Source organism: Gambusia affinis, linkage group LG20 (genome assembly GCF_019740435.1).
Source record: "Gambusia affinis linkage group LG20, SWU_Gaff_1.0, whole genome shotgun sequence".
Taxonomy (NCBI): Eukaryota; Metazoa; Chordata; class Actinopteri; order Cyprinodontiformes; family Poeciliidae; genus Gambusia; species Gambusia affinis.
Window position 1 is genome coordinate 21509101 of NC_057887.1, and position 12979 is coordinate 21522079.

The following is a 12979-nucleotide window of genomic DNA, read 5'->3' on the forward strand; positions in this document are numbered from 1 at the left end:
ACTTTTATAGGAGCTTGTTTAAGTCAATAATTGTTGAATATTGATTTTTTTTTTAAGTGCTAATTGCATTAGCAGCTCATTTAACATATAGGACGAGAAATTTATCTTGTGATAATCGGGAAAAACATCAGTATTTTTTAAACTTAAAGAATCATTGCTTTAAAACAATATCCTGTGGTTTAGTGAAAAGAAGTTACTGGTAATTTATTGTATTACTCAAGCCTAGGAAGATCTTTGCACTAGAAACTAGACTTAACACTTGGTGTCATGTTTTTGCAGTGTAGTTTTATTTGGTTGGTAAAAACGGCTCTCAGGTTGTAAAAGTTTTTGTCTCTTTCCCAGTTTTTTGCATTTTCTCCTCCAGTCCCTCCAGACCGGAGCGGACAGCCAGCGTTCTGGCTGCAGAAGCGCCGGTCTGTCAGAGCGCCGGCCACCTGTCTTCGTCTCTTGTTACAGGAGTGAGGTCAGCCATCAACCCTCCACTCATCATCCTGCATCTCATGCCTCCAAAAGCCACCAGTGATCCGCATCCCAGCCAACCTTTTCCAAATTAAGGATGGGATTTACTCACAGTTACAAATAGTTTTGTGAGGACAAACGATTGGATGTTTTCATGTGGCTGATTGTTGGGAGGTGAGATTATCCACGACATTCCCAGAGGATTTCCCTTTATAAACCCGCGTTTTCAACACTTATTTACTCATCTTATCGCCGTCGGTGAACATCCGTTACCGTCCAGGTACGTCCTCTAATCACCTCCTGACTTTCTCCAGCTACAGTGGTTTATTTTACAACTCTTCATTTTTAAGATGCAATCAATCTAAAATAGCAAAACAACCAGAGCGTTTTAAAATCTGTATTTATGAATTGTTTTAATTGCAAAACCTGAACATCTTGTAAAGTGCTTTTGGTGTAGTTTTTAGTTCAAATATTTTAGTAAAATTTAAATAAGACAAAACTAAGCAACAAGTAACTTTTCAGCAATAAATTCAGTCAGTCCCTCCCTAATATTGACAAAAAAGTTCAGATTATTTCATTGATAGCCAGGGATTTTTCAGCAGTATTTAGGATTATTGACACAAAACTAACTTACAAGTGACGTTTCAGCAAGAAATGAGCTCATTTTAAATGAATGATTCCTTAATATTGATTTAAAAACATACTGGACTTAAGTGAAAAAATCAGCCAGTGAAACTAGAATTTTTATCATTAATATTAAGGAATTATTTACTTAAAACAAGTTCATATTTAAAGTAATTTAAACCAACTTTTAAATTAGTTTTGTCTTGTTTTAAGTGTATAAAATAAAAATGGTGAGTGAGGAAAATAAAACATATATTGGGATCCATGAAGCTCCATGATCAATTGTCCCAGTAAGTATTGTGATAAATGTTAATATTGTTATGAGATCATCTTCAATTAATATATCTACAGTGGTTCACTCTCTCAAAGTCTAATGAACTTTATTTTGTAAAGAACATTTGGGAAAATATTCTAAAACTCCAAAATAAAACTTAGTAAAACAGAAAGAAAAATAAACGTGTCTGTAAACAAAGTTGCCATTCAAAAAATGTCAGTCATCAGAATGGAAACATTTTATTTAGCTGATTAATTTGTTATTATGAAAGGACTTCCTGTCATTTTTTATTACTAAAGTGAGTGTTGGTGGATCTGAAATCAAGCATGCTGATGGTCAGACTAACAGGTTTATTTCTGGTGCCCTTGGACTCCCTGTCTGTCCGTCTGTCCTCTTCCAGACAGTTTAGTAACAATGCTCATCATGAATTCCTCTCCAGATCCTCCTCTGGCTCTCGGCCCACGTTGCTGTTCGGATCCACAATCTATGAAATATTAACTGAAAAATCTGACAACAAATTTTTTAGTTTTATTAAATCAACAGATTTAATAAATCTGTTGATTTATTAAAAGACAGACGGTCTCAGGGGACGAATGTCTGCTTTGTTTCTTTAATTTCTTTTAGTTTGATCAACTCTGATGAGGTAACGGTTTACAGCCTAAGCTGCAGTTTGTTAAAGTTTCAGTTAATAGATGGGATGACAGCAGAGTATTTAGGTATAAACAGCAACCAGCCGAAATGTTTAATGTCTCCATCCCAGATTCTTTCTTCCAAATCAAATTAAAAGGAGGACAGCTGGTCTCCGAGTTTTTCTCTGCAGGGTAGCAACATTTCTCTGACCTCTCGTCCCTCCAGCCTCGACTGTTTGCATCCAGTTAAATGCAGACGGCCTTTTTATTTTGTTTTATTTTATTTTATTTTTCACGTCTGGTAGGATTATCTAAATTATTTCTGTTTGCTAATTGTCAAAATAACAAGAAAGAATTTAACAATAATGTTTTAACTTTATCAAAATTTAAACATTTACACATTTTTTATTTATTTGTTTAGTTTAAAATAAACTTTCCAAACAAAGTCAGGAAAGTAGTTACACTTAATCCAAACGTTTTATTAGACCAACAGCCCAGGAATATTAATGTTGTCATTATTGTAATTTCCCCTCCCACACATAAATCTCAATTTATGATAATAAATAAAGCCGTGGGACAGTTATAAGGCACACAAGAAATACATTCGTGATTTGTTCATTACACGTTCCCACAAAAAAAAGGCAATTTTAAAAATTACTTTGAGAAAATTAATTCACAGGATTTTTAAAAAACGGTTTTTTGTTGTTGAAATGAGTCAGAAGAACGACACTGAAATGCACTTTTAACTTTTCTTGTAGGTAAAGTTTCAATTCCTCCTGACAGAACTGGTTTATGAAATGAAACAAAATGATATCAGGCTTATAGCTCTTTATATTAGTTATAGGTGAAATAATCTGCCAGTGAAACTAAAACTTTTTCATCCATATTAATAAATTATTGACTTAAAACAAGCTCCTATTTATTGCTAATAAGTTACTAATAAGTAAATTTAGTCTTATATTAAATGTACTGAGATATTTGCACAATTAACTATAAATACACTCTTTTTGCAGTGAGCAGGATATCTACTAGAATCTTGACTTAATGTCGTGTTTTGATTGTTGATTTATTATCAAACATTTGGATTATCTTAAATGTTGCAATTGCACAAAAATCTGTGAGGGACGACGGAGTCCCAGAATGAACTTCAGTGAAAGAGGCGTACGGAGCCTGGTGCTGGAAGCCCGTTGAAAGGCTGTTTACGTCGTTTTAAACTGTGTGATTGTGAGTGGGAATAAAAACACCAATAGGCATTTCTTTAGCCAGTAAACCTTTTACGGATGCAAAAGCAAGAACCCCCCACTTGATGACTTTGTGTTTCTGTGTTTGATTTGATGCAAAGCACTTTGAAATTCCTTGCTGCTGAAATGTGCTATGCAAATAAAATTTGATTTGATTTTGATTTTGGAAAAACTGAAAATAACATTAGTGAAGAATCTAGAGTCTAACATTACTGCTGCTGGGAGGAAGGATCTGTGTTGACGCTCCTTTGTGCTCTTAGGATGCAGCTCTCAGCTTCTGAATGAAGCTTTTCTGCTGAATTTCATATTTATGTTTTTCTCTCCAGAGTCGTCATGTCTTTTCCAGAAGAACATGGGTGAGCCAATCAAATCCAACATTCAGTATTTATATCACTGCAGTCTGTTTTTTTACAGGCCTGTCTGATATTATCTTTTCTTTGCCTCTAGAGGCCGTCAGGAGGGTAAAAACATTCACAAATACTTTTAAATGAATGTACATTTTTTCTCTCAGCTCTCTCTTACTGCTGCTGTGTTTTTCTGCAGATGATGAAGAGGAGCAGGGAGAGGAAGGTGAGCCTGTGAACAAATCAGAGGGTTATTATTAAACTTTATAATGCAGGAAACTCTAGACTGTATTACAATGGAGTATTAGGGCCACAGGAAGAAAGTACAAATAATATAAGAATAAAGTTGAAGTAATATGAGAATAATTTTATTCTCATATTATTTAGACTTTACTCTTGTATAACTTCAGTTTTGTAATGTTATGATTATTATATTTACACATTTTAATACTTTTTTGTCTGTTTTTATGTTAAATTATGTAATGTGATCTTGAGTGTTGAGAGGCTCCAACAATAAGATGTATTATTATTACTATTACTAGTAGTATTACAACTACATTCTCATAACATTTTGACTTTATTCATGTAATACTATTACTTTTTTTTTTTTAATAATACTTTGACTTTGTTAAGTTTTTATTTTTATTTTTTCTCAGTGTGTTTGCATGTTAGGGCCAGTTTAGATAGAAAACAAGAGTAAATTTCTGTCAAAACACTCAGAAATAAAAAAAAAAACCCCAAGAAGTATTCTGATCTTCAAAAGCTGAACATTTGCAAGAAAAAACAAAAAGTTTATGATTAAACTCAGAAACTTTCTAGAAAAAAAAACAAGGAAATTTCAGAGCACCAAAAGTGAAAATATTTTCACTCGTCTGTTTCAAAAGAGCAAAAATTTTTGACTTTTTGAGCTTAGAAATTTCCATGGTGTTTTTTTCTGAGATTAATCTCAAAATTTCAGAATTTTTTAGTTGAAATTTACTTAATGGTGAGTTTTATCAAAACAAACCCAACTCATTATTTCTGCTGCTGTTCTGGCGACTGTGTTGAAGAAGAACGTCCCAGATACAAGTAAGTTAAACACTGTTTATTTTTACCTACAAATACCTAAGACATCAATATTTAATGCAAATATGTGTGAATATGTTGTAACATTTGCTCAGGCCAGTGGTCACACAACTCGCAGCACCAAAAATCCCAGAAGGAGAGAGGGTTGACTTTGACGTACGTTCCTTCAGCTGTAAGTTATTTAAAAAAAAAAGAGTCCAAATCAATCATAAGTGACCCTTTGTGTTCCTGCTGTCAGGATATCCACAGGAAGAGGATGGAGAAGGATCTGCTGGAGCTGCAAACTCTGATTGACGTTCACTTTGAGCAGAGGAAGAAGGAGGAAGAGGAGCTGATTGGACTCAAAGACAGAATTGTAAAGTTCCTCCGGTTTTCCCCCCAAATAAGGATTCTGAAAACAAAAAAAATATGCCTTTTATTTTATTTTTACTCAGAATTCCAATTTTAATCTCATAATTCTGACATTTGTCTTAAAATTCTCACACTTCTCCTCAAAATTTTCAGTTTATATTTTAACTTTTTTCCTCAAAATTATGACTTTTAATGTCAGAACTCAAACTTTTCTCAGAATTATGTATTTAATCTAAAAATTCTGACTTTTTTTGTCAGAATTTTTACAGTTTTCTCAGAATCAGAATTGCTTAAACCGTTTGTGCACCATGAGGCAAATTTAGTCTTAAAACTCAAATCTAACTAGTAAATTTGAGACGGTCTTTCCGTGTGGATAAATTGCAGGTTTACAAATCCTATAAAAAGAAAGAAAACAGTTGTGTAATCGTCTTCATATGATAACAGAAAAACTGACAAACACTTAAGGATATTTGGTTATTTATTTAGATTTTGACATGGATAGAAACAGAATTAGAATTCTGAAAAAACATCCAGGTTTTCTTTTTGTATTTTTTTCTAGTGACTAATCCTTTTCCGTCCTGCTCTGACTACATGATTCTGTTTTAATGTTTTGTTGTAGGAGAGAAGGAGAGCAGAGAGAGCTGAGCAGCAGCGTGTGAGGGCTGAAAAAGAGCGAGACAGACAGACGAGGATTGCAGTAAATTATTCTAAAATTACAGGTATCGTTTTAAAAATCTGCTCTGTAAAACACATCGTTTCAGATTAACTCTTTCAGGAAGAACGACAGAGGAAAGAGGACGAGGAAACGAAGAAGAGAGCGGACGATGAGGCCAAGAAGAAGAAAGTTCTCTCCAACATGGGCGCTCATTTTGGAGGATTCCTTGCAAAGGTCAGTGGGATTCTTTTTCTTTTTAGCAAACGAATGTGAAACAGCACAACTACAGCTCTAATAATTGGAACAGCATTCGATATTTATTAGCACATTTTATTGTAATTTTTATGATTATGGCTGTCGGACGACAAAAGCACAAAATCGAGTGACTCAGAAAATCAAAAATATTGTGTAAAACTAAAATATTCCAAACTCTTGATGTCACATCTTCATCAGCTAATTAACACAAAACAGGAAAATTTAGTGGAAGGAAAACGTTCACAATATGTTTGGATATAACACACTGAACTTTTTTTTTTTTTTAGAAATGACCTTTGGTGACTCAAGAGTGTGAAATGAATCTATATCATGAGTTTCACTTTCTGACATGAGAGTTTGCAGCGTGTTTTTCCGTCCATCCATCCATCCATCCATCCATCCATCCATCCATCCATCCATCCATCCATCCATCCATCCATCCATCCATCCATCCACCCATCCATCCATCCATCCATCCATCCATCCATCCATTCATTCATTCATTCATTCATTCATTCATTTAAAAGCACGCAGTGCGACAGACTGGCAACCTGTCCAGGGTGAACCCTGAACCCATTTTTTAACACCCTTGTCCCTAATGGGGTCAGGAGGGTTGCTGGTGCCAATCTCCAGCGAACGCTCCGGGAGAGACGCAGGGTTCACCCTGGACAGGTCGCCAGTCTGTCGCACAGCGTGCTTTTTTCCCCCAAATATATTCATTTGTGTTACTTATATACAAATGAACACAAATTAATTTGCTGAATTTGATTCATTTACAAATGAATCATTTGTGTTCATTTGTATATAAGTAACTTTAGCAAGTTGTAGAAGATGTAAAACTGACCACTCTTCTGATCAAAAATTATAGTGAACATTTAAATAAGCTTTTTAGGCATAGTTCATGAACTCTCAACCATTACAGAAACTTAATGTTAGCTTGATTAATCATCCCAGACTCAGTTTTGTAAGTAAAGATTGTATTTCCTGCAGGAAGAACAAAGAAGAGGCAAGAGACAAACAGCAAGAGAGATCAAGAAAAAGACTCTGGCAGAGAGACGGAAGCCACTGAGTATTGAGAGCCTGAAGGAGGACGGCCTCAGGTGATACATTTACAACGTTTCGTTTTTACTGTTTGCACAAAGTGAGTCTGGAAAATTCTGAAAATAATTTTAAAATGCAATCAGGTGGTTATCAGCTCAACTCCATGTGTTTCAGAGAGAGAGCCAAGGAGATGTGGGAATGGATCTATCAGCTGGAATCAGAGAAGTTTGACCTCACTGAGAAGATTAAGAAACAAAAATATGAAGTAAATCTTCATCTAAGCACAGCAAAAACACAAAATCTTGTCAAGTATTTTTGGTCTAGTGGAAATATCTTAGGACATGAAATGAGACAAAACCAAATTAAAAGTAAAATTTCAGTGGATATGGAAGTTTGTTTTACGTCAATAATTCCTTAATATTATGATTATTCCATTCACAACTAGATATTTTTTCCTGTGTCTCTAAGTTATTTTTTTTTAAATGTATTGACACTAGAAACTAGACCAAAAATACTTTTTAAGGATTTCTATTTTTGCAGTGAGAAAATCTAAAGTTTGTTCCTGAATAAATGATCTAACTTGTGACACTTGACTCCACTTTGTTTTTCAGATCAACGTCCTTCTGAACAGAATCCAACATGCTCAGAAATTGTGAGTCAGCCATCTTTGATTCATGCACAGCTTTTAGTTACTGCACCTTTGCAGACAGGCAGCAACATCACTAATATAGCAGAAAAATAGCAGAACTACATTTATTTTTAAAACCCTCACTGAGTTGTGTTAGACTCACTTTGCTAGAAAAAACACAATTCATTACAAGTGACTTTTCAGCAAAAAATGACTTGTTTAAAGTGGAATACATAAACTGGTGAAGAACTAGTTCTTTTTCATCAATATTAAGGAAAAAGAAATTATATCTTGATGAAAAGATATAGGAACTTTTTATCAAGCTCCTATATATTAATGAAAAGTTATTTGTAAATTATTTTTGTCTTATTTCAAGTATACCAAGACTACACCAAAAATACTTGGTAAGATTTTGTTTTTTGCATTGTTGTAAACAATATTTTGCTGTTGTTTACTGATGTTTCTCTTGTCTTATTGCAGTAAGAAAGGCCATGGGAAGGGGAAGGTCGGAGGCCGATGGAAGTGAGGTTTCCCACATTTGCACAATAATGAGAAGATTTTCTGAGAAGAGTTTTCCCAGCTTGAGGATTTAGTTGTAGTAATTTTCTTGTGTTCAGCTCTTCAAGTTTAATTGCCCGTTCAGTTAATAAAACACATGCTTCAATTAAACAGTGTTTTTTTTAATAGAAACTGAATTCACTGCTGAAATTTTCTGCAAATACATTAACAACAATAAACATACAGTTTGTTTGAAAAAGTTCTGGATAGTTGAAAATCCAATGAGTCTGCTGAAAAATCAGATACCTCCCAAAAATAAACTTATTCTGCCATTTTGGAAGGAATTGGAATAAACATAGTAATAAAAATTATCTAGAAAATGTATTTATTTTTTATTTATAACCTAAAATGAGCATGTCACATTTTAATATGAACAAAAGTTTTGAGAAAAAGAAGTAGAAATAAGAAAAATCTTATATAATCCTACTATAATAAAACATGAGAAAAACGTTATGGTGTTGCAACAGAAGCAGCTTGCAGATCTGTGCTGAAGAAAAACCGTCTTCACTTTTTCTGCTGAACGAAAACGCAGTGGACGCCATCATTGCTGCCATCACTGGCGCCCTCACACCAGGGTTCAAATCCTGCCTTTAGCGCCAAGTTCGCCACCGTCTCTGCAAAGCCCGCTTCCTGCTCCTTGTTCAGGTCCAAAATGTACCTAAAGAGAGTACACACACACAGAGTTGTGTTTATATGTCTTCATATTGACTTCTATTAATTTTCTGCAGCCTAACTCTGACCCTAACCATCACAACCTTAACCCCAACCAAAATCAAGAGTCAATTCACACCTCAGCTCTAAAACTAACCCCTAACCCAAAAACATAATTTCCCAAGAAAATGTCCCCACAAGGAAAAGTGGTCCCCACAACCCTGCATTGTAGATACAAATAGGTCCCCACAATGATATAAAAACCGAGTTCACACACACACACACACAAACGCAACGTAAATACAAACACTGCAACCACACACAGTGTTAGGTAATAAACAAAATGAAGCACCACGAGTACAGAGCCGCCACTGTACTCTTGGTGACAGTGCAGTTGCCATAGTAACAAGCCATGTTACTATAAAAACCCTTACTTGGCCAGCTCCACGACAAGCACAGCGTCTGGTGCAGCAATCTGTCCCATCATGGGGTCCAACTGGTGGACGCAGCTTTACAAACAAAGAGACAGAAACCTGCTCAGAGCCATATCCGTGGTCCAGGATGACACAAAATACATATTCTGTTGTCGTTTACCGATGCTTACCTGGCAGAGAAGTAAATAGAGTTGAAGTAGTGGAAGTATTTATACTTCTGTGGCAGCTTTTGAAGAGAGTCTAAAGGCAGAAATGTGACAGAGACGCCGCTGAGGTGCATTAAATCTGAAAAGGAGTAAAAGGAAATGTATTGAGTCGGTTTTGCATTAATAAAACAAACGGAATAAAGAAGATAACTACATAAAATTATAAAACAATTCTTCTACATTTATATTCTGACATTTTCAGATTCAGATATCTCTGTTTCTTCAGTCATAATTTGACGTTTTACCATTAAGTGATTTTTGCTGACTCAGTTTGGGTGCTTCCTTCGCCTCCATGTCTGAATGAGAAGTAGTGAGATAGCGCCGCCTGCTGGACAGGGACCGGAACAACTCCTGCAGGTTTGCAGAAGAGATATCCTGGGCCGTCTATGGAGGCGATTAGAGGAAAAGATGAGAAATAAAAAAAGACTGTCGTCTTCTTCAGAATGTGAGCATATTTAATATGAACTGAAAGAAAATTATAAATGGTTTGCAAACTTTTATTAATTACATTTTAAAAATGTGAAACCACATTTCACTGCAATTATAACTGTTTGCTTTCAAATATGTATTTACTTATTTTTCCAATAAAAGAAATGAAAGCTTGCGAAGTGTCAAAATGTGAAGTGTTTGACAGACAATAGCTGAAGCAGTATTTTACACTGAGGTGTTGCCCATTCTGTGTTTTCAGCAGCTTCTTGTCGTCACTTTCAATACCAAAAGAAAGATACGGGCTTGAAACGATGTCTCCCCAGTAGCCTTGGATGCCAACTTTGTCTCCTTTCTGCTAAGACAAAAACAAACTAAGATTTAGATTGTTTATTTAAGTTCAGAGCTCTTTAGTTCACCTAAAACAAATATGCATGAACCTTATTAAAAACCCTTGTGGAGAGTAAAGTGGGGTTGGTTGTTTGGTAGATTCCTTCCCTCATTTCGAACGCCAAACCTTTTCCTCTCCATTGTACATACTGCTGTTTGCTGATGACTCCACACTGCTTAGAGAAAAAAACAGGAAGAGTTCATCACTGTAAAAACACAAAATATTATCAAGTATTTCTAGTTTCTTAGTATCTTTGAAATATGACAACTAACTCACAAGTAACTTTACAGCAAGATACGCAAGCTTGTTTTAGTCCATAATTCCTTAATTTTGATGAAAAAATACTATTTAGATTGACAGATTGTTTCAGATTGTTTCCCATGTTATAAGTGCTGCTAGTTATAAATCCCTTGCTGCTAGTGGAACTAGTGCTATTTTTATCAATATTAAGGAACTACTGACTTAAAACAAGCTCAGATTTTTTTGCTGAAAAGTTAATTAAGTCTTATTCCAAGTGTAATAAGATGTTTCCCCAAGAAATATACTTGATAGGATTTTGTGTTTTTGCAGTGATGTAGGAAATCTCAACATTAAAATACTGTATTTACAGAGAGATAACCAGTTCTGTTTTCTTTTTCTTTTGGCAGTATAAACAATAAAGTGTAAAAATTCTCCATCACCCCTTTCTCATGCAGCTTCATGGTGAGGTCCCAGTCGAAACATCCCTTCTTGGAGTTGTAGCGGGTACCAAGATGCTGCCTGACCCGATAATCCCAGGCTTTGGACATGATGACAGGAGAAGAACCTGCAGGCTGGATCCACAGCTTGAATATCCTGGCTAGCTCATCCCGCTCTTTAAACTGGAAAAACATTCAGTTTTAGTGGTTGTACTGGAAACAAGAGATCAATAATTGCAGAGTTCACCTTCAGGAGTGTTGTGTTCAGACAGGTGTTTATGGGGTCCTCTGTTATTTCAGTGACCGAGTGAATGAGTTGTGATGCGGCTCGCCGCAGCGTCTCTTCTGTCTGACTCCGGATTTCCGTGTTTCCAAAAAGCTCCAAGAAAACTTCAGTCTTCTCTGAAAACAAAACATTTTAGAGCGCCGTGGCTTTAATAAAATGATAAACTCATCATCAAAGCAGCTCTGACCGTTAACTCCCATCTTTTCCTGTGGCATCAGCGTAACGTAGAGGAGCAGCAGCTGCCGAGCCACGACGTCCATGCTGCTTTCAATCACCCACATCTGCAGAGCAGAGAACATGTGTGACTCCTGCTGCACGTATCTGTGCAGATATCTGTGCTTAATGCAGGAACTTAAGGGAATAAACTGCAAAAACACAAACGTTTACCAAGTATCCTGGTCTACTTTCCACAGAAAACATTTTAGTTCACTTGAAATGAGAAAAACTAACTTTTAAGTAACTTTTCAGCAAGAAACTGGAACTTGTTTTAAGTAAATAAGTAATTAAGTACTGGTAGATTACTTCACTTAAACATTTTGTTATAAGGAATTATTAAGTAATTATTGACTTAAGACAAGCTCCTATTAATTGCTGAAAAGTCACTTGTAACTTCTTTTGTCTCATTTTAAATGCAATAAGATAGTTGAACAAAATGACTCGGTAAGATTTTGTGTTTTTGAATTGAATGGCTCACATGAAGGTTTTGCTCGACTGGAGAATCCGCAATAGTCTTCAAAATATGTCTGGGATCCCCGCTGCCAACCAGCAGCACATTCATTTCTCCATCAGATTTCACAGGGCCTGGATAGACGGCCAAAACACAAGTTTACCCATTATAAGATATTCATTTAACAATTAGATTTCAAATTTTAGCATCTTAGGGGGTGCAACAATGGTAGCAACAGATTTAACTCAAAATAACGGTCAAGTTTGTAAATATATTATGCATAAATTATATTTGACAAACTAAGGTCATTTCTGTTTACTGCTACTGAAAACACAACATTTATGTAAAAAAAACATTACATTAGATCAATTAAACCAAATTTGTTATTCAAAATATGGGCCTAATGAAAAACAGGCCCATATTTCAATGCTAAATTAAAGGTTGTTGTTTTCAAATATTAGTGCTCATATAAAACAGTCAAAGAAACTTGTCACAATAACAATCAACATCCATTACTAGTATATTGTTATTTACTTACTCTATTTATTATTTTTTATTATTTTGTAATATCTTAAATATTTTTCTGTTATTTTTATTATTAACCTTTACTCCTGAAGTGCACTAAAGACCCTACGCTTGTTGATTTGGGACCCTTTATGAGGTGTAGAACCCCACATTGGGAACCACTCCACTACACAGCTCCCAGCAGAAAAATCCCTTTTTTGAATCCCCATAATTATTTTCGTTTACTAAATAAAAATGTAAACATCCTGGCGCAGCTTCTCACCGAATCTGAGCAGATTCCGGGCTGGACTGAAGCCCCACCAGGAGAACCAGCCCGCTCCTTCAGACACCCGACCTGCACTCATCCTAACGGAAACATGGGAACCATCAATCTTCCGCTGGGTTTCACGTCGACGCTGAAACATGGTAGCAACAGCAGAGACGTAACTTTGATCATGCTAACGGTATGTAGACTAAACAAGCTAACTAATGTAAAATCGTTAGAGTCTGAAGTCTGTCAAAGGATTATAAAGTATTGGTAAGGACTCACCTCAGTAACAGATCTGGAACACCCGGGGAAACGTTTGAGTTCGGTTGCTAGGTAACGGTCTCC

The 12979-nt window shown here is 35.5% G+C and overlaps 2 protein-coding genes across 6 annotated transcripts; one reads left to right on the forward strand and one right to left on the reverse strand.

Moving 5' to 3' along the window:
• The first annotated feature begins 275 nt into the window (after positions 1-275).
• LOC122823596 (troponin T, slow skeletal muscle-like) lies at positions 276-8309 on the forward strand. Of its 4 annotated transcripts, XM_044103378.1 has the most exons (13): positions 276-739; positions 3554-3583; positions 3675-3688; positions 3771-3797; positions 4621-4639; positions 4732-4792; positions 4875-4991; positions 5607-5684; positions 5763-5876; positions 6888-6997; positions 7113-7203; positions 7550-7590; positions 8047-8309. In XM_044103378.1, the coding sequence occupies exons 2-13, from the start codon at positions 3561-3563 to the stop codon at positions 8090-8092; spliced, it is 741 nt and encodes a 246-aa protein (XP_043959313.1). In that variant the 5' UTR covers positions 276-739; positions 3554-3560; the 3' UTR covers positions 8093-8309. The 4 variants fall into 4 exon arrangements, with proteins under 4 accessions (XP_043959313.1, XP_043959314.1, XP_043959312.1 ...); XM_044103379.1 differs by lacking the exon at positions 276-739 and having other exon boundaries at positions 2947-3583; XM_044103377.1 differs by lacking the exon at positions 276-739 and having other exon boundaries at positions 2947-3583; positions 3675-3797.
• Positions 8310-8449: 140 nt separating this feature from the next.
• LOC122823595 (dynein axonemal assembly factor 3-like) lies at positions 8450-12974 on the reverse strand. Of its 2 annotated transcripts, none has more exons than XM_044103374.1 (12): positions 12917-12974; positions 12650-12732; positions 11890-11996; positions 11383-11476; positions 11157-11311; positions 10913-11092; positions 10282-10404; positions 10074-10196; positions 9661-9799; positions 9380-9494; positions 9210-9284; positions 8450-8782 (listed from the first exon to the last, which is right to left on the reverse strand). In XM_044103374.1, the coding sequence occupies exons 2-12, from the start codon at positions 12729-12731 to the stop codon at positions 8629-8631; spliced, it is 1347 nt and encodes a 448-aa protein (XP_043959309.1). In that variant the 5' UTR covers position 12732; positions 12917-12974; the 3' UTR covers positions 8450-8628. The 2 variants fall into 2 exon arrangements, with proteins under 2 accessions (XP_043959309.1, XP_043959308.1); XM_044103373.1 differs by having other exon boundaries at positions 12650-12782; positions 12917-12968.
• Positions 12975-12979: the final 5 nt, after the last annotated feature.